The sequence below is a fragment of the Lagopus muta genome, chromosome 6 (genome assembly GCF_023343835.1).
Source record: "Lagopus muta isolate bLagMut1 chromosome 6, bLagMut1 primary, whole genome shotgun sequence".
NCBI lineage: Eukaryota > Metazoa > Chordata > Aves > Galliformes > Phasianidae > Lagopus > Lagopus muta.
The window spans coordinates 26,725,033-26,752,606 of NC_064438.1; the positions used below are offsets into that span (position 1 = coordinate 26,725,033).

The 27,574-nt window shown below is 40.9% G+C and overlaps 1 protein-coding gene across 7 annotated transcripts in view; it reads right to left on the reverse strand.

Annotated features, from left to right (window-relative positions):
• The window catches only part of RGS6 (regulator of G protein signaling 6), a 232,494-nt gene that overhangs the window by 204,614 nt on the left and 306 nt on the right, over positions 1-27,574 (reverse strand). For 5 of the 7 annotated variants that reach the window (XR_007377783.1, XM_048949076.1, XM_048949080.1 and 2 more), the window contains exon 2: positions 16,121-16,225. Coding sequence is in view for 6 of the 7 variants with exons in the window: in XM_048949076.1 (XP_048805033.1) it covers positions 16,121-16,204 (84 nt within the window). In the remaining variant the exon portion in view is untranslated. Of the gene's footprint in view, positions 1-16,120; positions 16,226-25,780; positions 25,927-26,315; positions 26,569-27,574 lie in introns of those variants that run through there. The other 2 variants (XM_048949078.1, XM_048949077.1) reach the window with 2 other exon arrangements.

Below are 27,574 nucleotides of genomic sequence, written 5' to 3' on the forward strand. Positions count from 1 at the left end.
CAGCTTACTGGTAACATCTGGATTGCAAAAACACAAATATCGAAGAACAGTTTCAAAACATAGCTGATCCAAGCAGCTCCACAGAGGCACAGCTGAGTTGCATCAATCCTCTGCTCCACTCCAATGGGCTGAGTGAAGAGAACCGTCCTGACAATCTATGTTGTAGGGCTTGCTCTTTACCTGCTGGATTTAATGCTGACAACTGTTTCCCCTGTTAAGAACCAGTACCTCTAGGACACCGTTAATCAGACTGCCATCTATGCTATGCATTCCCAAATAAGGAGAAAAAAAAAGCAAATTTTTCTTTAGTCTCTTTGTGTGTTATTCTTCAGTGTAATAGGAAAAAAATGAAAATCTCTACAGAAAGTCATTAAAGTAAAAGAGACAATTGATTTTGTTATCCAGCTCCTTATACATACTGCATATCTTGGGCAATCCTATAGGAGCAGTAACCATTTGAGATTTTCATTATCTTTAAACATCTTACATTTAAGAATTTTGAGAGTGCTTTAAGCAACCATATCATCCCACTCCCCCTAAAAAAGATGCATAAATTGAGGTCACTGTATCCCAAATGATTAAACCAGAGTAATCTAATATTCATACTTTCCCTGGAGTACATCTCTTGGTTTTCAAGTGCCATCTTGAGACTCTCTGGCAGCGAGGAAGACTACAAAATATAGCTGAGCAGTTCTCTCGCCTGAACTGCTCTCAAGACAGCATTTTAAAACAGGAAGAGACAGGACTCAGGAGAACGTATGAATATCTTATAAGGTGCTGGAACACGTAGTAATTAATTTTTCAGCAAGGAGAAGCAGTTTTTATTTCAACAATGTGTAAAAAAAAATTTTAATTTCATATGCACTTTTTGGCTACTCATGCTCTGACCAAAAATAAGAGCAGCAATGGAAGAATCATAATTAAGGAACCCGCCTAAAACAGGCCAAGAGCCGCTGTTTTACTTAACCTGATTTCTACCACAAAAGATGAAGTTTTGTTTCCATTACAGAACAGTACAGGAAATTTAGTTTTCTTTCTGTAAGAAACTAAGAGATTCAGAGGACTCTTTAATTAGGACAAGAGGCGAGCAAAATGTCCCAAGAGCTTTATCTGCTTCAGTGCAAAAGTGCTTCTGTCATTCTGGAGTCTGGGGCATGTGCAACAGAGCATAAAAGCACTATAAACAGGAATGGCCAACTTTTATGAGCACCATTATCTTAAAAGTTACAGTGAGCCAGATTCAGCACACAGTCTGACAGAGGAAAGAATGGTCCTCAGCTTCACTTCATCCTGGGCACGGTTCTGTCAGAAGTTCTCCCTACATCATTTTAACCCATCTCTTTTCAACATATGGTTTTTCCACCAGGTTAGATCACTTGTCCTGCTTCAAGCTCTTCCTCTCAAGTAAGCAACTAGTGATATCCTTTATTAGCTCCATTGTCAGCTGACCTGCAACACCTACCAAGACACGGAGGATAGCCTCAAAAAGGCACATAAAGTGTCTACTGCACATATCCATTTTCAGTCAGAAAGCTGCAGAAAAGGGAATGTGTTTCTTGTGATGTTTCTGGAAAATCTCCCCAAATCAAGAAGCCAACAGATCTGAATATAACTCCACAATAACCCTAACCCTTGATCTAAATATAGATAAGAAAAATTTTCTAAACCATTGCCTCAGTCCACCACTGATGGAATGGACCCATAATAAGAATGGTAAACAAAATCATTTTTGTAAAATAAATTGAAAAGTTTGACATGCAGTTTTGTTCTATAAAAATCAGAAGGGATTTGGAAAAAAAAGATCATGGAAGGAAGGAGAAAAGCCAATGAAAGTCAGTTTCAAGTCACAGCTACACTTAAAATATCACAGGCTTGGGTTCAAATAACTGTTCCCAATGAGGTAGCAAAAGAATTTAAATCAAAGCAATATGAAGGGTGGGTGCATTGCAATACTTGAGCTATTATAGGTCTCCATCTCCAGATTTGATAAAAACACTAAAAAAAAAAAAAAAAAAAACACACCAAACAACCCCCAAAAAATCCTTACTGATAACTCAAACACAAGGTTTCTTTAAATAATACAATTCTCATCCTGAATGAGAAATGCCAAAGACATGTATCTCACAGCATATAGTTCCACTATGAATTATAGAGCTGTTTTGTAATGACTAGAGTATTTGTTCAGCTGCTTGCAAACTTACTAACCCAACAATGAACAACTCATTAAATATTTAAGACATTTCTTTCAGAAGTCTCATCCTTAGGAACCCAGGAAGGCAAAAGAAGTTTCCATTTGGCACAAGTTTTGTCAGCAATACTTCAAGTTTTGTACACTAAGCATTCCATGGAGGCAAAAACATTTTTTGGATCAGACCCCAGCATTAGTAATGAACGCCCAAAACACAAGGCAGAGATTTCTGAGATGAAAAAGCTCCTTAGTACAGACTCTAAGGTCACTGGGTTACCAAAGGCAGAAGGCGGTAGAACATTCAGTGCTCTGAAACACCCACTGTCACCTCACTGCTCTGTGCAGTTAAGAGCTGTTTGCTATGGGCAATGGAAAAGCCCTTTTCCAGTCATCAGCCACCCCTTGATGAATCATCTGTTACCATACCCACCAGCTATTTCATTTTGTTCAGCCCACTTCAGCTGTGTGCTGGTCAAGGCCCAGAAAAAGGTATTCAGCACACTGTCAAGAGAGATAGTTCTTTCTCATGAAATGGGAAATGAATATAATTAAATAATCAACAAATTGCAAATACATTTTAGAGATTTGCCAAGGATGATTCAGGTCCACTCCTGAGATGCCTGAGGAATACCACAATGTCATCAGACCATTGTAATACCACAGCAACTCTACATAATCTCAGTTTTTAAGCAGTTCTGCAGAAACAGGAAGATTGATCAGTAAACTTTAATTAATGAACTAAAACTGTCGTTGGCCTTCATTTTGAAACTAGGGCAAAAGCCTTCCTTTCAATATGATTTACTTGCATACAAGAGCCTGTGCAAGAGATGTCCCTTCCAAACCTGTAACGGGGCTATTGGTATTCTTTTCCATTGTCTTTGGTTCAAGCAGCAGCAGCACCCTCAATACTTTGTGAAGTTCTGACTTTGTAGATGGTAACAACAGAAACAACCTGGGGTTTTCTGAGCACTTTACAAGCACCCCTCAGTCTCAAACTAGAGCTGAGTTTTGACCTTTCCCAGGACTTTCCTTAAGTTTAGCTCAAGTCGAATTGGAAGGTCACTCAAGATTGAGTGTGATTTTTTTTTATCTAAACTGCTGAGCACCAGAGAGAGACAACTTCTAACAGGCTCCTCCAGCACAGAGCCTGGCTCCCAAAATGGTGGGTGCCTAGACAAGACAAGGGTTTGCTCTGTACTCAGACTGCTGCCACCTCCTATAATCTGGTCATTTCCCATAAGATGAAACTGTCAGGTTCCACATATATGAACAGCATGACCGCCAGAGCCCAGACTGATATTTTCTGGACATCTCAATTCATGCTCTCACAGTGTTTCAGCTCTCTTATTTCAAAGGCACCACACAAAAGAAAGTACTCAAAACTGCTAAATACTTTACTGCTGAAACTAGCTAGAAAAAAAAAATTACTTGAAATTCAAACTTTCAAAGGAACATCTGTTTTGGTTTGGTTTAATTCTGTCTTTTCTGGAAAGTTCTTTACAAGCCAAGGACACTGCTGGCTTTCAGGATTCCCCTCTTAATTCAGCTGATAGGGGGCACAGTTCTGCCAGGGGTTTATGTGCTACAAAATGAACCATAATGAAATGACTTCCAACAGGCCCATGAGCAGGTGACAAGTTGTCATTGTTTCCTTGTGCTTTGGAGACAAGTCTGTGTGTGAGATGTAAGCCTAGAAGCTAAAACAGCCTCCTATCTTACAGTCTCTCTCCACTCCCTGTTAGTCAGATTCTCAGCCTAAGGGTTTTACTTCTCCTATCCATGGCTACATCAGAGAAAGGTGGTGAGCAGCTGCAACGAGTGCAAAGGACCAGAGAAGAAATTAAGACACCAGGGAGAAATGAAATAGAATAATAGAGCAAGCTTATCCCATCCTGCGCATTTCTGTAATTCATTTAGAAAGAATTTAATCTCAGCTGCTTGTCCTTGAATGTCTCTGGGGACCTCTCTGCAACCTGACACATTCAAACGGTCTCCCGGGTCACCAAGTCTTTCCTCACTAGTTTAAACAAATGCATCACAGTCAGTGAAGTGGCCTCCCCACAAACTACACATCACTGGCAGCTAGCCTCAGGGTCACTGAGAGGATCAGGGCCTAAGGGATGCCCACCCTCCACATCTGCCATTTAAGCTAGCTACACTACAAGAACAGTAAGACTGACAAAGAAAGGCCTTTGGGAAAAAGTTCATCAAGAAATTGCAAAGTGGATTAGATCCACACAGCCTGTGTGCCTTCACCTCACCTCAGAGGTTTACTCTGTGCCCTGTTCTGTGGTTACATGCTCTCAAATAAATCAGTGTTATGCAGTGATGGGCAACAGGCTACAACTGGAGCTTGCATGCAACTCATTTAGTGGAGTCAGCTATGTAAGATTCCTTTAAGCATTTCAAAATCTTTCTTGCAATCAGCAGGTGCCATTTTTTCTTTTTAAGGCCAATCTCGAGTCTTACTTATCTTATCCTTCCAGTTTGCTAGCCAACTGTCCTGCCTGCTTTCAGTGCGTTCTCCTCCAATCCCCTATGCTTCCCTCAAATAGCCAGGAAAGTCAGACATGCACACCTGAAATAAACAATGTAGCATAGACTGCTGTGACAAAACTTTGAAACTGTCTTACTATCACCCAAGTTTGAGTCAAGGTCTTTCCTACATTCCCTAAAACTCCTAAACATCTCTCAAGTGGGAGGAAGTGAGCGTTATTGATCCTAAAGGCTGGATCAACAACATAAACATTGTTTTTACTGTTGTTAAAGAAATCAGAGATTTCTTGTTCACATGAAGAAAAGTTGCTGTAATTCCACACATTTTAAAATGCTTTCCAGTCAAAAATACTTTCAGGAAGGTCACTACTGAAGTAAGTATCTTTCCTGGCAGCAGGACAGAGGGAAATCACAAAAACTCCATACTCCCAAAGAACAGATGCTTTCACTTATACATGTATTTATAATGTAGGTTTAGCCACTATTTTTGCACAGGCAGCTTTCTATTTACAAGCCAATGGCTAAACTACTTCCGCACACAAACAGCCAGAAGTAGCACCATTATTATAGCTGTGTTTTTCCAGGCATGGAAAAAATATAATTAACAGAACTCCAGTTAATTTTACTATCAAGAACCCAGCAGGGAGCAGTGCAAGTGACAAGAACCCACTGCTGCCAAGATTTATGTGACAGTCTGTGCAAGTCATTGAATGAGCTAATTTGTACACAGCTACAAACCCATGTTTAACAAAATTGTGTGGATTTACTGATGGGTAAAGGCATCTAATTACAGCATCAGTGAACAAAATATTCTCTTTGTCTGGGGCACCATCTCCTGCATTATGGTCATGACAACAAGCAGAGGAGAACTGTGCTAGTGAGCAGAGAGGCTGTTAAGCCTTCACAGTCCTCCAGTTCCAGGTTTCCTGGCTGAAATCCACAACAAAAGCAAGAGGTGAGGAGAAAAAAAAAAAAAAACATGCTAAATGGTAGCAGAGTCAGAGATTAAAATTCTTAATATGCAATAGACTACAAACATATTTGCATCAAACAGTGAAAAAATACAACAGAAAATTACTGGTAGAGAATAAGAAAAAAGCGACTCCTCAAGCATAGATATGCTAGGAAAAGAAGACTTCTGTATCTAGACTTAAAAACATAACTGTAGAACCATTTCTAGTTAGCTACAATCTGTCAGAATTGTGACTTTACAATAAATGTTGATATAGCTAAGATAAAACCAAGCACTCTCTCGCTTTCTCTCTCAGTCGGGAGAGACCTAAACAATTCATTAGCATGTTCTTGATTAAATTCTTCCTACCTTCTTCATTCTACTTTCAGTTAAAGCATTAGAAAAGACTGTGCGTTTTGTCACTTCCTGTGTATGTCACAAACACACATCAATTCATCTTCAGAATTACTGGTCCCAAATATAATGTCCAAACATTAAGGGCGAGGCAGCATTAATGAGATGTTTTAAAGCAAGAAAATAGAAAACAACAGACTGTAGAGAAAAATAATTAAAAACAAATACATTTGCTCAGCTTCCCCACCTCCCGCAGAAACACATGTAGCCTTTGAGTTAATACACTCAGTGTATTCATATGAGAGTACAACTCCCTGACTCATGCACTTCACTGTCCAGCAGTTAGTGGTTAATTTCAATTTTCTTTTGCTTTGGGAAGGGAGAGGCAAGGAAAAAGGAGATACAGTGCTAAAGGAAAAAAGAATAGAACTGCTTCCCCCTGAACACGGTTTGACAGCTTCTCAAGAAGAAAAAAAAAAAAAAAAAAAAAAAAAAAAAAAGGAGTCCTTCAAAATGTCTTAGGATGTAAGACTTGAGTTTTTAAATGGAACTACATTTGCATACTTTCGTGGTCCTGCACACATACTTCTATTTATTGAAATGAATCCTCCCACTCAAACTTCATCTCAGAGCCTTGTGAAAGAAATCTGTAATCCTCTGAAATGATATTTTAGTAATCAGGATAGAGGAAAGGTTTAACTGAAGTTATATCACACACACAGGAAAGTAGTTTTGTGTGGATTTCGTTCACTTCCATTGAAATCTTCTTCTCCTCTGTCTTAATATTGTGTCTCAATACTACTTTTGAAACAGGCAGAAGTTGTCTCCTGAAATCAGCCAGTCTGGGAGCCCTCCTTCACAGGAAAATCTGCTTTAGAAGGGACACCAAAGTGACAATATCACCAGTTGGGGTGAGGACACAGTGTGCAAAACCTGGGATTTCTGCAGTGCTAAGCGCTACAAGAATCTCAGCAGAACCACAGTAGCCAGAGATATAACAACTGAACACATCTTATGAGAGGCAGAGCCCCCAGGGTGAGACACAGGGACTCCTAACTCTGAGTATCCTGCCACTGGGAGGGGACCCCCATCACATTGGACAGGTTGCTGGGAGCAACATAGGGACCCCCACAGCATGAAGGGTACCTGGGGCAGAGCCATGCCCTGTGGGTGTTGCATCACCCACTCATTTCGGGATGTTGGGGACACGTGGTTTTGTGTGCAAGCACTACTTCAGGGACCCAGCTATAAATGCGTGTTGATGGAACTGTGTTTGAATGTCAGCACTGTGTCTGGTACTGTAGTTTATCCACTGTACTGCTGACATTGATCTTCCTGATACAGTTCACTGATTGCTGGCTAACTATGTCTCTAATAAACAAACCACTTCAGTCCCGATTTGATTTAAATTGCCTTAAATGAGTAGTTTTTCCCTGATGAGAACAAAAAGGTTTCAGAACGACACAGAAGAAGGGGAAATGGAAATAAAAACCGAGGGTGTAATAATAAGCAATAATAAGAGGCCCAAGGAAATTGAGGAAAAAAATAAACAAGGAATACATGTGCCTCCTTGGCACGGCTACAACTATCAAGATGTGGATTGCTCACATTGTAGCATTTCATTAGCACCACTGCAACCTTTGCCTGATGGTGAATAAGAATTTGCATCCAGCTCAGTGAAAACACGAACAGCACACAGCCATGCTACACAGAGATAGCGAGTGCACTCAAAGATACTACCTTATGTAACAACCTGGAACCGAAGACTGGCTATGTTAGGTACAGAAGTACACATACACAGCTCCATCACACCAAATCTACACAGAAACTTTGGATTTTGATTTTCTTCTAGTAAGAGCCACTCAGTTTGTGTCCTGATCAGAAACAGGATGACAATCTACCGTCCTGAAGATGTATTTTCATTTCTGGAGGTTTCTGTTGTAAAACAGATTATAGCAAAAAACTTAGACATTGACTTTCAAACTCTGCAGTCTTTCCAGCACTACTTTCTCTTTTTGTTTTGTTCTTAATAAACAGTTTCCTGGTTAAAATACTGCCATTGGCAGAAAAATCTTATTTAGCATCCTTTCCAAAACAAAGTACAAAAAATAAATCAAACAAAATGAAAATATTCCAAGACTATAACTTAAAAAGCTAACAACAAGAAAAAGACACTGGAAAGAGGGAGAAGGGAACTTTTTCCAGAAATGCAAGGCACTGAATACACACTACAGCTAGAACAGCATAATCTTACCCTCTAGCTGAACCTTCCCTTTTTATCTGTGTTCTAAAATTGCTCTGGTTGCTTTGCTAAAAATACATTTTGAAGTTGTCATAGCTTTTGGTCCTGGCTCGTCTTTTTTCTGCCTCTGAGAACAGCTAAAGTAATAGATCACAGTAATTAGACTCTGACGGATGCAAGAGAGTCTGTTTCAGTTACAAAGAGGAACAGAGAACGAAAGCTAAATAAACAAATTTAAACAAAACAACAAACATAAAATATGGAGAAAAACACAAGGAATTTTAAAATGGCTACAGACTTATCACCAAAATCTGTAATTATAAGGCAGGCACAATACACTTGAGCTAAGGCTACCTTTTCTAAGAACAGAAAGACAGAGTCATGCGGGTAAAATGCCAAAAGAAATTATTTTGTCCAAGCATGAATAGAATGGAGAGATTTCAAAAGCATATGGGATGTATCGTATGACTGTTTGAGTTGGAAGGGACCCTTAAAGGCCACCTAGCCCAACTCCCCTGCAGTGAACAGGGATACCCACAGCTAGGTCAGGGTGCTCAGGGTCCCTGCGGTCTGACCTTGAGTGTCTCCAGGGATGGGGCATCCACCACCTCTCTGGGCAACCTGCACCAGTACCTCACCATCCTTACTGTAAAATTCTTCTTCCTTACACCCAATCTACATCTCCCCTCTTTTAGTTTGAAACCATTTCCCCTTGTCCTATCACAAGAGATTCTGCTAAAGAGTCTGACCCCTTCTTTCCTATAGCTCTCCTTTAGATACTTAAAGGTCTCCCCGGAACATTTTCTTGTCCAGGCTGAACAACCCCAGCTCTCTTGGAGGAAGTGTTTCATCCCCTATTCCTCTTGGATCATTTTTGTGGCCCTCCACTGGATGCATTCTAACATGTCCACATCTCTCCTTTCTGAGGATTCCACTCTGAATGCAGTATTCCAATTGAGACCTCACAAGTGCAAAGTAGAGGGGCAGGATCACTTCCCTTGACCTGCTAGCCACACTTCTTTTGATGCATCCCACAATACAGTTGGCTTTCTGGAATGTGAGGGCTCATTGCTGGCTTAGTCCAACTCATCATCCACCAGTGTGCTTGAATCCTTTTCAGGAGGGCTGTGCTCTATCCTTACATCCTCTAGCTTGTACTGAAGGAGGGGGCAGGGGAGGTTGCCACAACTCAGGCACAAGACCTTGTAACTGGCTTTGATAAACCTCAGAAAGTTCTCCCAGGCCTAGTGCTCAAGCTTGTCCAGGTCTCTCTGGATGGCACCCAGTCCCTCAGGTATGTCAACTGCACCACACAGCTTGGCTTGCTGAGGGTGCACTTGATCCCACTGTCAATATCACTGATACAGATATTAAAGAGCACTAGTCCTGGTACAGACCACAGATCACTTGCCACTGATCTCCATCCAGACATTGAGCCATTGACCACGACTCTATGAGTACATTCTAGAAACCAGTTCCTTCATCAAGAGTGGCTTGGCAACTACGTCAGCCAATTCCCTCAGGACTCTGAGATGCATCTCATCGGGAACCACAGACTTATGGGTGTTATATATCCTCTAACAGGCTAACAAATATAGTCAGGTTATAAAGGTTACCTGCTCATCCTCATTATTTCAAAGGCATGCAAGTATATATATGTAGGCATGAGTTTATGTGAAAAGAGAAACAAGCAAATAATTAGAGGGCCTACCTACCACACATACATTTTCATATTTCAAACTTTGCAGACTACCTGCTCCATTGGATAGTCAACGTCAGCTAAGTCTCAAACAAACCACAAAGTACCCACAAGCTCTCCCTGTAGGAGAGTCACCTCCACCTGACTACAAGCACATTTCTGCATTTAGATGACCATTTGAGTGTAGATAAAGATGAACATTTGCTTCTGAAGTCCTTCAGACTCCAACTTCGCATGACTTTGCACTGATGCTTTAGATAACTCATCATTTGTACATGCTCAACAGATGCAAAAATCAGACTCCCCAACCCCCAGCTCTACCCACCCCAAGATACCCCTGACAGCCACAGTCAAGGTCAGTGGCGCTAGCACTGTTCAAGGCCACCTACGTGTCACACTTCAGCAGTGCAGATGTACTATTGCATGAATAAAATATTTGCAGGTATCTTAGTTCTCATTCAAGATAAACTAAGGAAGGTACAACCAAAGTCAGAATGACTTCCCAGCTCACTGCATGCCATTCACTACTTTTGCAAGGAAAAGCCATGTAGTCAATCCAAAAACATACTGATATCTATCCTAAAAACAAATAGTTCCTTGACCACATTACTCCAGATGGTGGCTGCTGCAGAGCTCTGCGTTACTAAGAATTAGGAACCACTTTCTAATTCCCTGGTTGATTTTATTCATCACAAATTTATTAAAAACTGCACGTGTGCCTGTACTGTCCTCAACTTAGTTAAGACTTCTCCCTGCTTGACATCCCTCCCACGGAGCACTCTTGCAGAGTAATTACGTCTCCTGTCTCACTCAGTTTTCCTTAGCTAATGACACTGCTTCTTCCCAGCCCATTCTCTATTACCATGTCACATTCTCTGAAGATATAAAAGATGATGGGTTTCTATTCTCAAAGTACTGATACACACTCATATTCAATCCCAATTTAGTTATTCTTTTAATATGGAAACGGGGTAGAGATTAGGAAATATAAGCAAAATTGATTAAAATGTCATAAACTAATATCTAACATCAGCACAGAGAAATTGTTGTGTAAAATTCGAAGAGTGTATGTCTGCGGTACTATCAAGCATTTTTATCACAATTTTATTATTTTTGTGTTAAAGAACCAGTTAAAAAACAGAATTAATTGAGAATCTCAGATTTCACATATAAAAAAAAAAATCAAGCTGAAAGTCCTGAAAATATAACTCAAGAGACAAATGAAAAGAATGCCAGAAGTATTCAGCAATTTAAATGCCTTTTAGTCTTTTATATTTTAGGCTATTTTCTAGGAGAGAGATGGTTTCTCCAATATCTGTTGTAAACAGAAGTTCTGCTCTAAAAAAAGCATATAAATATTTACAAATAATGAATCCAATGGCATTTCATGATGCAAGTCTCTCACCAGAACACCATGAAATCTTGAAAGACTCAGGAAACTCAAAAAAGAAAATCCAAAAAAAAGATAGAGTGCTTTCATTTAGTAATGCATTAAAGTTACGTGCATGGATATCATCTCATATCATCAGCCTTTTCCTCCTTTGCTGCTAAGTTATCACTTGCACTAACCTCTTACCGCTTGCTCTGCTCCCGATTGTTCGGACAGTATTCTGTTAAGATAGACTTCACATAATATTAAGTGGAATTCAAAAAATTTTAAATTTAAATTTACAAGTCTCAGTCTAACTAGATCCCAATTCTATTTTATAATGTAAAATACAGATTTTAACAAAAGCTTCTTCCTCTCATCTTTCTGATTTTTGGTCCACACATTCCTTGCATGCGTATCTCTTTGCCTTGACTTCTGCCTTCACAAGTGCCCCTGCCTCCTTTTCCCTCCCCATCAATGCCTTGGCCCCACATTCTAACAGCAGCACTCCAGATATTCACTACATCTGAAACATGGGGAGCTTCCTAGGGAAAAGCTGCTATTGAAAGGTTGCTTTCTTTTTTACATGGTTTTTAGTCAGATCTTACATGAGCTTTTTTAAAGAGGATAAGGCTGGCAAATACTAACGGTAGCACACAACCCAGATTTTCTTCTGAAAGCATCTTGTGGTAGTTGCAAGTTTATATTACATTTACTTAGAACAGTAATTGCCTTTGGAAATTAGATTTTTCTGCTTGTTTAAAAGATTGATGATGAGAAACAATAAAATTTGGAGGTTAACTCAGTAACTGCTGACCAGATGGGCATAGCAAAATTTAGCAGCAGAGATGGAAATGTACTATCAAATAATCTAGGTCATTTCTTTGATTACAGACTTTGAAATCTCGCACAGCATACGTGATCAGAGTGCCTCTAAATGACTCCAACAACAACATTTATGAACTCTTCCCCACTTCATTTTTGTATTTTCATCCTTCTTGCCCACAAGCACTTCTAAATAAATCCTCCTTACTGGTATTTTCAGTTCCTATTTAGTCAGGCCCCAGGTATTTTGACTTTCTTTCCCTGATTTCAGCAGCACAACAGTGTTTCCATCATCTTTTCTCCAAGACCTATCTACCAAGGTTTCTTTTTGGCCACAGCCCACTGTTAGAGTAACCTAAGCAGATCTAATGCCAAAAAGTGTCCATGAGCAGTTTTCTTTTTTGATACAGTCAGCACATGAACTTTCAGGTCCTGAAGTATTGGAACAATGAGCAAAAGAGCCCCGGGACAGAATGAACCTTGCTTGCAGGCAAGAACAGGAATCAAAGGAAGGAGGGCCAAATTTCAAAGGATAGTGACAAGTGTTTAAAACAAATTACTATCTTCTGTTACTGCTTGCTTGGAGTGCATCTTTCTCCTCTTCCTAGTTTCTCACTGCATCTTTTTCTTCTGTACTGCAGCACCCATATGATGCTTACAGACTGTGCTGAGGACAGGGATGTCACTCATTTCTGCAGTAGCCCTTGTGCATGAAGGCTACCAGCTCCTTTGGAAAGAGTATTAATGCACTTCAAAGCCTTTTTAAGTTTTGCCTACCAGCCCTCCAGTAACTCCAAACAAGACCTGCACTACTTCCAGATGTGATCAGACCGAAGAAAATGCGGCTCTGACTTTTTAACTCACAGAGCAGTACTTAACTGGTAACGCACGCTTACTTTCACTGGATATCCATGTGCCACATGAGAAGATAAAAGACAGCAGGCCCCAACAGTACAATAGTGCTACCCTTAACACCCCATAAGCAGCCCGGGGCTCAGGAATATGTGTTGAGGCATACAGAAAGATGAGAGATAGCCCAAATCATAAGACCAGGACACATCTTAATTATAAATGTCTACACATGACATAACCACCCATCAGCTAGGCGTCAGGTATCCATTACAATCAGTGGGGGTCTACTCAATACTGCTTGCATAATTTAGGGTACAATTCACCTTAACAAGCAGAGGGTGAGGCAAATCATACCCCAAACACCTACTTGCAGTAATGATTGCACCTGCATTATGTAATTTACGCACAGATGTCTTCCAGAACAGCATGGCAACATGGAACATTTTGGATTCAAAAATAACATGCCACACAATTTCATAAATATCAGCCCCCAAAAGGTTAACCCTGAAGGTAGAGGAAAATAAGACATGTCTCATTGAGACCATCTGCTTTAGCAATCAAAGTAGTTAGAGTCAGTTTGCTTGCAGAAGTCCATAGAGAATATCACAAACAAATTGGATTCAAAACAAATTAGTTTATTTTGTTCTGCATGGCCAAAATTCATCTCACTTAGCTTTAAGTATGTAAGTAAAGAGAACAGTCAGTTCTAGGCTTTTCTCCATAAACAAAACAGATTTTGCTCCAAAGGGACCCTCACTATTACATAAGGTCTGATTTGTCCTTTAGATACACATACCTCTCACCAGTGATTATAAACAAAGGCAGGATACTGTGAACACTCTGGTGGCTTTTGAGTTTCAAATAGACCTAACTGAAACTCAGTAAAGAAAGCATGATCTATCTGAGTTTGTACACAAAGGGCTTCTCTCTCCACCATTCTGTCTACCTTTCACCCCCTAAAGAACTGCAAGAATTACAGCTATGACAAACAATGAAACAATTGACAGCAGAAATTACTGTGGCCTTGTTATTGAAGACCCTTATTTCTTCCTCATGGGTATCAAAAATAAATTGCACCTCAGGTTTCTTAATACAAGCAAGAAAACTTTTTTCCTTTTTTGTATGACTCAACTAACACCAACACTGAACTGCATGATATGCAGACAGACTGTGTTTTGCATTTCAGGGAGTCCAGTGTAGTGTTTTTCTCACTCATTACTGGCAATCAAGTCATCTGAAAGGAAATTAGAGATGAAGAGCTAAACATTCATTTGCAGAGAGGAGAGAGAGAAACAAAAGGAGAAAGTCTTGGCCCAGATTTTGCATATGGTTTCTCAACATAAGAAACATATAATTGATGCATAATACATCACTAACAACCAACAATAAATTAAGCTTAGAAAGCCAACAACCAATAGAAATTAACTTTGTCCGAAACCAATAAAAAACAAACAAACCTTACAGATGTACATTTGCCTGATGTAGAATACCACACTATTGAACAATGTGTGAGGCATGGTATCCTAGAAGATAGCAGTGTATTTTGACATAACTTTATTATGAAGGGCTGATAATAGTATCACCTGAGGAACACCAGCATGCAGAGATGAATCAGATGGAATGAGCACGCTCCCCTCCATTGGTACAACAGAACTCACAAGACTTATACTACAGTGACAATAATGAAACAGTAGTAGGCAAACGAATGAAAAAAACCTTAAGCAGGAATGCTGTGAGATGGAAAGAAAGTGAGACATATTTAAATAAAAATAAATTCCATTTCCAAGAATATATAAGCATACTCTCTGCAGAAGGACAGCTTTAATGCCCTAATTGTAGATCACACAACCAGAAAGTTCCTTCCTATCCCAGATCTGCCTCCATCTATTGGTGTTGGACCTCTTAGTAAACAGGTTCCAGAAGACAATCTGACTAACCAGCTACTGCTGCTTCCGAATTAGCAGTCAAAGTGTGTTCATAACACATTCAAAACAAACAAGCCTACACGTTACCAAGAAAATTTTCCCATGTTAACAATTCCAGATTCCAAACCAAATACGCAGCAGCCAAACCAAAATCGCGGTTATCAAAAAGTAACACTTCAAACAACTTATGCTCAGTATGAAAAAAACTATTTCCTCATAGTATGAAAGTCATCAAGATTGCAGTCAAGCAGAAGTCAGTATAATGTACACCCAACACATTTTAATTATCTACACCTATTTTCCAAGACATAGAAATGAGTGAAAAAAATATTTTCTACCCAGGATTGTATTACATAAACTAACACTGTAGCTCCCAAGTTGCCAGAATGGTAACTTATTTGAGCCACACAAGAGACATTTTATTTTTGTCAGAACTACACAGCACTTTCTTTCACATGATTCATACGACATATTTTGCTGGCTAAATAAAAAATATTTACAAGATTTCATCAAATTACACAGCACAAATATCATAGACAATACATAAGCCTACCCTAGAGGCAAACAATATCTTAACAAATAGGTTGTTCTCCTTCAGCTTTAATACTACCTCCAAAGTAACTCAGAATAAGACATTCCATCATAGTGAAAAAAGTGTTTTTGACATCATTCACTGGTGTTATTTTATTTTTACCTGAGTCACTAGCATTTCTCTTTTAATTTAAGCAATACAATAGGAAGTAACAACACCTACCTGCAGAGAATCAAACTATAAATTATGTAACAAAAAACCCACAAAATGAAAAAAAAAAAAAAAAAAAATCTGTGAGAAGATTGTTGCATGGCAGACATTTCATATGTACTATAGTAAAGCTGGGAAGGTACACAGAATCACTTCAGCTACATTCAGTAAGCTTGGACAACACCTGAATAAAATTGCATCACAACTTTTCACAAGGAATTATACCTTCCAATTTACAAAATTATAAATCCTCTACCAAGTATTTCAAACTAACCAGTATAAATGTTTCCACTGAACAGAACAATACTACCAAGCCTTCAAATGCTACAGTTTGAAACTATAAAAATCCTGAAAAATTATCATGGATGTGTACCCAAGCAGACAGGAATCTATTTCTGACTTCAGAAAGGGCAGGGATCCCCCCACAAGCCAAAGGCCAGCTAGGAGCAGGCTTCTGTAAGCAGCTCCACTCTTACCTTCCTGTAGACGATCATGTTTGGGGAGCTCTCCTCAGGATCTGCAGCTTCCACACTGCTGGGGTCAGCGGGCGGTTGGGCCATGTTTGCCTCTCGTCACTGGGCCTGTGGAGAGAGCAGAAGTCAGTGGGCTGCTGCGGCTGAAATGCTGAGTTACAGTCTGAACCAGAGATTGAGTATCTGGAGGGAAGGCAGCGCCAACCCAGGGGAGCTCAGCTGCATGCAATGCATCTGAGTGACTGGAAGGAGTGGAGCCTTCCTATCCTAGACCTCATTTAAGGGTTAGAGTAGAGGCAACAGTATCTTGCTGGTGATCCCTGCCTACTGAAGGCCTTCCAGAAGCAAGCAGTTTTTCTTCATTTCTGCATCCATGGCTGCTGCACTTGGGCTTGTTCTCATTTGCTGTAAGCTAGGATTGTGCCACCCCGCTACTATCGCTATACTTTCCATCATGTTATAGTATTACAGCTGCAGGAAACATGGAGAGGACAGGTGACAGCCTCCTTAACAGATAGAGGAGGACAATACAGGGAGAAAAGTTCTGAACAATAGGCTGGGGCAAGGTGGGGCTGTGAGGGCTGAGCCCCTGGAGGAAGATTGGTAGAACAGCAACAATACCATCTGTCAGGCCTCCACATGCCAGGGTAAGGGCAGAAGGGAGATTGCTCTTCTCTCCTCATCATACAGTGAGCAAATAGCAACAAGAAGCAGGTTAGCCATCAGTTGTAACGCACCCTAGCCTCACTCAACTGTCCTCTAAACACATGAGGAAAGTTATGCCTCATCTCCTTCAGATCATGCCAAACTCCAGTCAAAAACATTAGGTTTTTTTAAAAAGATCATGGTGCAAGGAAGACTCTGAATTCTACATCAAAAGCTATTTCTTAAAATTTTCTCCTACTAGCAGGTTTGACAGGTTACACCTTAGAGGAGATGCATGATGGTCCTCACTGGCCCAAAAGGTAGCACTGCCTCTGGCAGTCACCAGCACTACAGCTGCTCCACAAGCACAACTGCTTTAACGCTAAAAGAACTGCTGCCAATATTTCATTAAAATTTGAGACCAAAATATGCTGAAATGATGTAAACAGATACACAATCTACAGATTCAGTACTATGAGAGCAGTTCACCACCAAAACACATCCATCATGTGAGACTTACCTTCTCACAGTCCCACAGACAACAAAATGCCCCAGCACCTCATACACATATATAGCATACTACTATACCTATGATACAACCCCAAACCATTCCACTTGTCAGTTATCAGCTCCCACATGCAAGTCAATTGCCACAAGTGGACAAGTTCAGACCAATTCCCAGCTCTGCCTCATTTCAGCGGTGAGAAGGCTAATGTGGTAGCACTACATCCTGCACTAGAAAGGGAAGCACTCTCTCCATGAAGATGATATAACAGATATCAAGTACAAATAACCTATGTCAATTCAGATACCTTTATTTCTTTCATTAAGTATGTACATACACAAATGAAATGGGCAGAAATGCATATATATATGCACATACCAATTTAAATTCAATAATCAATAATTCAATCAAACTATATATAATCACATTTCAAACCCACTCAGGCCACTTTAGAGGTTATTTTAAAGTCAATTGATATCCTTTAAATATTACATTAAAGTTTTTCTAAATCATACTCAACTCCCATTCTACTCTTTCTAGAAGCACAAGCATTTCACTGTTGTGCCAGACCATGAGGTAAAAAGGAAATGGAATAAACCTCTAAGCATAATGACTAGATTAAAAAAAAATAATAAGGGTACTTTACTGAAGGGTAAAGCATTTTAAAATTATAGCACTTTGAATGATTTACACTATTGCGCTTTTTCACAATGCTTCTTAGTTTTGATTTCAAGGCGTGAAACTAGTGGGATCCATGTATCATCAGTCAATTTAACGAAGCAGAAGCACAGCGGAGATTTTATGCAACTTCCCAAAGGCAATGACAAGCTGAAGTAGAATTGAGAGCATACATCACATCACCCAAGTTTCAGCTTCCTCTGCAGTAAATGAAGATCATCTTCACTCCTTACATTATGTCTGAGATAGTATACACATACTTAAAAAAGAAACAACGGGAATCAACTTTTAATTGAGTAATACTCTTTAAAGAATAATTTTACGGTTTCTAGTCAAAAAGCCCACTGCAGCGATATTTAGTTGTGCTTCATTCTTTGCACCATTCACTCTGAATGCCCACAGTTACAAACCACGGTTCTGTAGTTAGATTGTCAGCTGACTTCATCTTTTTCGGTACTTCAGTATTGCCCAATACAGCACATCTACTCCAATGCCACAGTGCAACAAAAAAAATAATCTCACAGAACACACAGCAGTGGCTGTTGCACTGTTCACAGTGACATCAAGGGAACACTAACTACCTCTGAATACCTACAAAAAGTATTCAATACAAATGAACCTGTTGTCAGAAGACAGAAATTTGGGAATGATCCTCCCACCACACCAACCATCTCTCGTTGACCTTTACTCAGCTCAGTTCTTATTCTAACCTGAGATTAAGTTGGGTGAAAGCATCTCAAAAATGACAAGGTGTCCTTCCTTGGTTGCCAAGTCCAACTCAGTAATAACTATGTTATTGCAGAAGATCTCCACTCACTTTATGCAGATAGAGAGGCAGATTTCATGTGAGCTTTACATGCAGGAAAACACCAACTGATTATTTCTGATTTATAATGAATAATCCAAATAAGCCTGCAGAACATTTAGACATGCACATTTCTTAAGGATTGTTACCTTACTATGAAAATTAATACTACCTAGGAAATTAGTTTATGACCAGTCTTACTTACGTGTACTTGTCAGAAGTAAAACCCATCACTCATACTGTTTTGGTGGTTGTACTATTTTTCCTGTCTGCATGTTCCTATCTATATGTTTTTAAAAAGCAATACTAAAGATAGGATGACTACGAGAACTGCAAAGAGCTTTGAGCTATTCTCCTCTAGGCTGCCCATCCACATCCAGCCAACACAGGTGATGACTCCACTGAGAATTCTCCAGCCACCTGATAGCCTCACAGCAGCCTGCCAGTGCTTTCATTACAGCCCCAGGAGGGCACACACCATCATCCAAACAACATCAAGTCTGGCAACACTAGACAGTTTGCTCAAGGGAGTACCCATGGACTCCAGAAGTCAGAAGGAACAAAATACTCACTCAGTCTTAATGATGATCCCAGTGAGAGCGGATGTTTCTCCCCTGCCCCCTCTTCCTTCCAGGCAGAATTTTGAAATATTTTTTGGCCCACAGCAGTGCAAAACTGTAAAATGCTTTGCTGATAAGGGCTACCACACAGTAACAAAACGTTAAAAAACAAAAACCCTAATTAAAGCATGAAAGAGTTACGTTACTAATTTTTAAAGGGATACTATTGTAATCTACTTTTCACACCACATTTTCCTCACTGCCAGTCTAACATACTCCAGATAGAGAAATAGGTTTAAAAAAAAAAAAAGAAGTCTCTTCCTTCTGAGCCTAAGTAAATGTTTGCAGTGCATCAAAAAGAAGAGAATCCAGCTCCTTCACACACAGACATTTCTGTTATGCAGGGCAGAAAAGGGTGAAAACAGACATTTATTAAAAAAAGAAAAAAGAAAACCACACTTGCACAATCCCCACATCCTTGCCAATTATTACCTGAAGAGCACTGTCAGCATCTCACTCCTACAGACAGTTTACCACACTATCAGCAGCTAATACACATCAGTGCACATCCACACAAAGCAGCAAATTAAAGCCAAATCCATGTCTTCAAAGAAGAGAATAGATATAGATAGATAGATATGAACCTAACAATCCATGAAGTCCAACTCTTACATTAAAAAGACACTATTCTCCCATGTCTATTTTCCTGACAATAGCCACGCTTGAAGTAATCCAGACTCTGCAGCAGCAAAAGCAATAACACTTGAAAACCAACTGTGCTAACAGATCTCTGTAACACACAAGGAGCAAAGTAGTAGCCTGTAAATGCGTGGGTAAGATGGCCTATAAACCTTAAACTAAAACTTCCTAAATAAATAAATGCTGAGGCACAAATGGTAAAAAGAGGATATTTAGCTCTTGTTGATATTTTTTCTTTTATTTTCTACTATGACTTTTTCCTGAGAAGCGTAATCATACTGAACTGGAACTGAACCACAGTGAGTTTCATCTCCCTTCTGTCTGATCTGGCTTCTCCAACTGCCCACAAAGCATCTTGACTAATGCAAACAAAGTGTCTGTAAGAAAACTTATTGGCACAAGAGCCCACGTGCATCACAGAAATTAACCCATCAAGGAGTCTTTACTGACTCTGGATTTTTGATATTAAGACAGAAAGAGAAGAATTACAAAGTTGAAGAATTTACACAAGAACACCTATTTCTTGAGTTTATCATACGCATTTAACAAACCAATTCAGGGTCACATTTAGACTGACCTTGTGTTTTGATAAATTATTTGTGAACTTGATAGGCAAAATTGGAAGTTGCTTAACAACATGCTCATATTTAGTCTTGTAAAACAAAATCTACTGCATGAATCCCCATGTAAACATCCTCCAGTACTGCTCAGCTGAAATGTAAATTGAGGCAACAGTAAGTAGAAATGACCTTCATGCTGTGCAATTAAAACATTTCAAGGACAGCTTATAATTGTCACGTAGTATTTATGTCACATCAAAAGAGCTTTGGAGCTTTAGCATAAAACTATAGAATAAAAATAATTTTGTATCATTAGCATCCAGCTAATTTCATTCTAACAAGTGAAACACATCTAAACTATATGGCCTTTCACGTGCCTGAGAAATTATTTAACTATACTCCATGCTGAACTGACAATTACCCAACAGAAAAAAAAAAAACCCTATGTAGTTTGATCTATTTGATTTAAATATTGAAACATGTTACTGGTGTGACAGGAGGGAGGAGACAGGAAAAATAGTGCATTAACCTGCACTCAGTTAACTCTCATTAATATTAAGTTGATATTTACTTACTACTAAAAACCCTCTAGAATTGCACCAGAAAGAAAGAAACCTGTAGGTTTCCATTTTTCTCCTGGTTGCCTATCATTTCATTAAGCTAGAGATCAAGCACACCAAGCAAGATATGCATACTAGGGGACAGCACAGAGTACATGGTAGAAGTCATCCTGCTCATCAAAATGAATCCATCTCTCTGAGGATTCCCCAGACCCAACTGGTGTTTATAGTCTGCCTGCAACTCATGTTGCTTAGAGCACTGAAGGAAGAACAGAGATGAGAGTTGTAAAGGTAAACCTGTACGATTAGTGAAACAACTTTCCAAAAAGGAACCAATACAACTAACAGAACAGACACTGCCACAGGTTGCCAGAAGATAGTAGAAGCCCCTTCCCAGGAGACACTCAAGGTCAGGCTAGACTAGGACCTGAGCATCCTGACCTAGCTGTAGGTGTCCTTGTTCACTGCAGAGGAATTGTGCTGGATGATGATTAAGCGTCAATTCCAACTCAGAAGATTCTATTATGAAGTTGAACCAAAAGGAGTCAGGAAGACAGAAGGTGAGGTCAGGACTCTGCCATCCTCACCAGCACTTTTACTGGCATGGAGTGTGAATTGTTGCTGCTGCTGCACACTGCCCTGCAGATCATCTCACCCAGCAGAGCAAAGCTCTGTGAGTGTGTTCCCCTCCCAAAACAGGTGTTCAGGAGGACCTAATTGAAACATGGACTGGGGATTCCTATGCAAGGAGCCACACCACAGAATCACAGTACATGCCAAGCCAAAAGGGACACACAGGGATCAATTCCAACTTGCACCACCCAACATTCAAATCCTATGTCTGAGAGCACGGTCCAAATGCTCCTTAGACTCCTGCAAGCCCAGAGCATGACCACTGCCCCAGGAGCCTGGGTCTGACTAGAGCCAGTGGCGACAGACTGAAGGGCCTTGTGCCCCTCTGGGTGCCAGAGCTCTGCTACCCTGACTGGAAGGGCAGCCAAGGGATCTGCCCCTGATCCATGAAGTCCAGTTCTCAAAGAACACAAAAATCCCTTCAGTGACTGTTTTGGGCATCCATCTGTAGGTGAACAAGGTTACACTGAAAATAGTTTCCCAGTGGAAGATCATCCACAGACTTTCTGCCCCTCTTTGCAAGTGCCAAGCGCTGCAGTACCATCAACAATAGTCATTCGGTTGCTTTTTTTAAGGAACAAAGTATAAACACTTCCAGCAACTGCACTTAATGTTTGATTTTGGGTCCAATTTCCTCTTTGTTTATTAGTAAGCAATTTGTTCGATACCAGGAACATTCATAGATTCCAAAAGACCTCATTCCCCCCTGCATGATGCAGAGCTCAGGGAGCTCTGAGCTGAGGCACAGGGTTTCAGCATTTCTCCAGCCCTATGACAGGCAGAAAGAAAGCTTGTGCACACTTGACAGAGCAGGAAGGAAGGGGACTGATCCAGACTGCTCCCTTTAGCTTCCCTTTTTCAGAAATGGGATCCTGACGGAGACCAGGATTGCCAATTTCTAATGCTTTGGCATCTCCTAAAGGTGCAGTCTCCTTGCACATATGTGACTACTTGTTTCCTGTAAAAAGCTTGCCACAAAACATCTTATGGGTATATTTATATTTCCATACAGTATTTTCTGTATATACTCCTCTCCAATCACTTGCTGTTCTCAGTTATGTATGTCCTTCAATAGAGGGACTACATGTTCAAGGTGTCAGATTAGCCACAGTTGGCTTGTCTTGTTTACCTGTCAGAAAATCACCCTGCTTATTGATAAACCACAGGAGAAGATTATTTTCCTCACTTCTCCCCAGACAGCCATGCCCCATTTGGATTCCACATATTTCTAAAGCTGCAGATTTTTCTAGGTATTTAGAATGCTGAAAATATTGTCTAAAACTGGATATAAAATCCAGGGACAGAAGTCAATATAAATTAACTTTCTCAGCATCTGCCACTGGCTAGGTCACACATTACCTGACACCTAGTTAGATCCATACATGCTAAATACACACTACCTGTTTTCAGATCTGTCCACCCAAACTGCACTAGAAGTATTGCTGACTTAAAAGAAAGACACTTTCCATTTTCAGAGCTTTATTTTATTTGATAAACAGATACACAAGAAGAGCCAGACAACCATAGGGAAAAGTACAACGCGGATGGGTGGTACTGAATACTGACACACGAATTGTTTGTTAACAAGGCAAACTCTTCCCTTTACAAAATCAATTGTTAAAATTGGCACCTATGTTCCAAGTTTTTGACTTAATGGATCAGGAAGAAATTGGCTACGGTATATCCATCTTCCTTCCAAAGTATTCAGAACAAAATGCAGTACCCACCTATCATCACTTTACCTTCCAATAAAACACTGCTGTGAGCACAAGGGCTCTTGGAAAGGGTCTGAGCCAACTTGCTGTTACCAAGGATAGCTGCAGAGAATGTAACAGCAAATATATGCTGAATACTTAACTGAAATAAGTGTCAACAGTATATGGAATTTAGAAATGCAAAGAGATAGATGTAGTCCAACTTTGAACTTCATCTGAATCGGTGATCCCAAACAACTGCAATGTTTATACAGTCTATGAGGAGCAACTGCAAAGGAAAAAGCTGAAGCTGCATTTTATTATTTTGCAACAATGCCAACATTTTTGCTAAAATCATCCCCTGGGGAAAACGAGGTGACTAACTATACCAGTAATACACCCTTCTCCGACTGGAATCCCTTTTTGAAAAAAACAATTTCCTTAGATCATTTTAGGCACGCAAAGAAGCTGGCCCATCAACTATACTGTCTCAAAGTGCCTTCTACTTCACACATCACAGAAAAAAAATATTGCAAATGCAGTAAGCTACTTCTTGGAAGAGAGATGAATGGACTGCATTTTCTAGTTTACACTGTATCTTATAAGTTGAAAACAGCAGAATAAATTTATTTAAAAAGAAAACAATGAGAAGTGCAAGCTAATGACATGAAAACCAAACACTAAAAACAAAAACAAAAACTTTGGCTCCAGAACTTGTTGGATACGCAGTTCAGATTCCCTCCACATAAATGCTCTGTGCCAAATGGAGTTAGCTAAAATTAAACTCCCTTCAAGTAGTCTAATGCAAGTTGATGTAACAACCAATTCATCCCAGCATTGATCAGTGACTGTACAATCTCATTTCAAACACCCCAAAGTGTTGAGAGTTCTTGCTGGTTGTTCATTCTCAAGAGGATGGAAAATTGCAGTTCCCTGCAATCACATAAAATGGGAAATCTGCTACCCAAAATTACAGGTGCTCTTGAAGATGTGGCACCATGCAACAGCTCTGCTTGCATTCCATGTACTTGAAGGACATTATGCAATGTACTATGATTTCACTGCCCAGCTGTTTATCTCAGCAACTTACAGCCTTTACAAATGCAAATTAAGTCCAAATCATTTCAGTAATTGCAATGTAAAAGGCATCTGAGGCACTCCTGAATTAGCCAGCTCCAGTTCACACACCCACACAGTTCAGCATAGCCTACAAATCCCATTGCAGCACTTTGCCTACCCTGAACTCCACAGTGCCATAACCGGACTACTGTAAATAGCAACATATGCTATGTGCATTATAAATATTAATATGCTTTACTGTACTGCTGTTACACTACAATGCTCCTGTGAAGACAGCTCCTTTAATTGAGCCAATAAGCATCTATACTGGACTGCAGTTACACTAGTGAAGTGATGATCTATAACCAGTTGCTCATCTGTGGCAGAAACAAATACTATTTTCATTTACAAAATGATAAACTAAATCACAGTGAAATTAAGTGACTTCCCCACATTCATATAGCAGCAGACAGAGCTATAAATTGAACATAGAAACCCTGGCTTTCCAGCCATTAGTTTTCATTTGCTCAGCACACAACCCCCACAGAACAGTAGGTCTGTATTAATCAATCCAAGGATCTTTTAACTACCCTGCGAATCTCTCACCACCAATGCCAATTGCTGTAAGCACAGTGGATGACAGAATACTCCATTCCACTGGGATGGCATTTGCAACTCTGTTTAAGATTCCTGGCAGAAAAAAAAAAAAAAAGTACTAATTTCCCTTCACTGCCAAGCTGCTTCATGGTCCCAGCATGAAGCCCCATATACGACAACACATTCACTATACAGAAAGAGATTAAGGATAAGTGCAGAAACCTGCAGACTTAGTGTCAGATTTAGGAACATAGTACCTTAGTTCAGAATATAAATGCAAATGTTTAACTCTTTGTAAGTGCTCAAAGATGCAAAGAGGAAATTCCGTAGCCTGAGGAAGTCAGATGTGTGACTCAACAGGAACAGAGCACCTGACTTGTCCAGGTGCTTCTGCAACCCCCAGAATGGGTCCACCAGCAGCAGCAGACACCTCAACACTTCTGAAACACACCCAGCCAGCACAGCTCTTCCCCCAGTCAGCCTTTTCCTAATATGCAGACAGCAGCAAGCATGCAGGGTTCAAAGTACTGCTGCATCTTCAGCAGCAGCACAGAGACCCAATACCTAGCTCACATCTTACTTGACAACAGCTCAAAGACTAACACAAAGAAATACCTTTTCAAATAAGCATAATAATCCCACGGTACCCAAGCTTTCCTTATACTTACAACAGCGTGGTATGAATTCTCATACTAAGGCAACGATGAACAGCCAGAGAAAAATCCCATGAGGAACCAGGAGCGTGTCTGTTCCGAGAGCTAGATGGATTGTTTGTCCTCTGAAGCACCCCGGAGCTGCTCGGTGACGTGGACCTGTCTGCACACACAATCTGCCCTCTACAGCGCCGAGGTGTGTTTGCAGAAATGCTTCTTCAGCGTCAGGCAGCGAGCACACAGAGCGCTGTAACTGCTCATAAGGGCAGAAGTGCTCTCCCGTAGCGCTGGGCATAGGAGGGGCAGCTCGCCCTCCTCCTGCCACCGCTTCACAACTGCAGGGGTTGATTGAGAAATCAAGTATTTCAAGCTAGAGCCTTTGAATTCACCATCCCTCATTCTTGAAAAGCCGGAGGCTCACAGTGCTACAGGAGAGCAAAGCCGCCCAGCAACAGCCCTGCATTCCGTTAGGAAGCACAAGCCACGGCATATTCAGGAGTTTCCCCACAGACTAACAAGCAGCATTAAGGCGCTGCAGTTATTTGCTCACCCTACTACTCCGTGCACAGCTTCTTTTCTTCCTCTGCCGTCCGCTGGTCTGCTGCAGTCTGCTGGGACAGGGCTCCCTTCTCCTTGCTTTCAGCTGCTCACAGGGACAGACCCTGGCACTCCTGGCTTCATTAATGTTAACCAACGCAGTTATCCCAGGAACAAGCAGTGCTCTGCTCACCAGCATTATACACAGGGGCTCCACCAGAACAATGCACCGGGTACCAGAACACCTTAAAACCACTTAGCAAGGAGGCAATCACTGCCTGAAAAGGACACACCTCTTGCTCTCGTCCTCAAGTGTTGCTTTGGCTAAAACAGGTGTACCTGCATCACCAGCACCACCAGAAAGAAATGAAGGCAGGCAGCACCAACCACCGCATGCAGATTCTTACTGTGCCTCTCCTTGCAAGGGCTGGGCAGCAGGAGGAAGCCAGCAAACTTGGTCAAAGAGATTGAACAGCAGTCTCTAAACATCTATTGCTGATAAACCTCAGTGTGAGACGTGCAGCCAGTAAATGTTCCTCCTTCACTTGTTTCTAATCTCCAATTGAGTTTAAAACGTGAAAAGTAAATAATGGCTATTCAGAAGCCACACTTGCAGGAAAAGAACAGGAACATTTGCCATTAAGCATTCTATCAGTCAGGCTGCTGGAAAAAGGAGCAACTTATCTAAAAATAAGTCAATATTGGCCGCATCTAAGCAGTTTCTTCAGTTTCTTACACACATCTGTGAACAGCAAGTGCCTTTATACTGTGCTCGTAGCCCACGCCCCCAGGTCCACAACCACAAGTCAACGTCTGACCTCTATTTAAGCAGATTTACAAGGCAGCAGAGTGAAAGTACTCGCAATCAGCTGCGAGTAAGCACCACCAATGGCGCGCCTCCGTATGCTCCAATACCAGGGAAGTACCACGCGGACATGGGACGCTTGCCTAGAACTGAAGCTTGTGGACATGCCCCGCTGCTGCGGGAAACCTGCATTTCCCTGAATAGAATCTGCAGTTCCCTCAGGGAACACCCGAAGCTTACTGCTGGCCCTGCAGCCTATGCCTCGCACTGCGCGGCTGAGCGGCGATGCCCGTAGCGCCGCGGGGACGAAGGCTCCGGGCGCTCCGCCACGCGACCCTCTGCAGCCAGCGGGAACGAAGCTCTGCTGCCCGAGAGCCGCGCTTCCCAAGTTCCCCACGGGGCACGGACACCCCTCCCGAGCCCTGCCCTACTCGCCGCACGGCCCCGTCCTTCCCAGCGGGACGCCC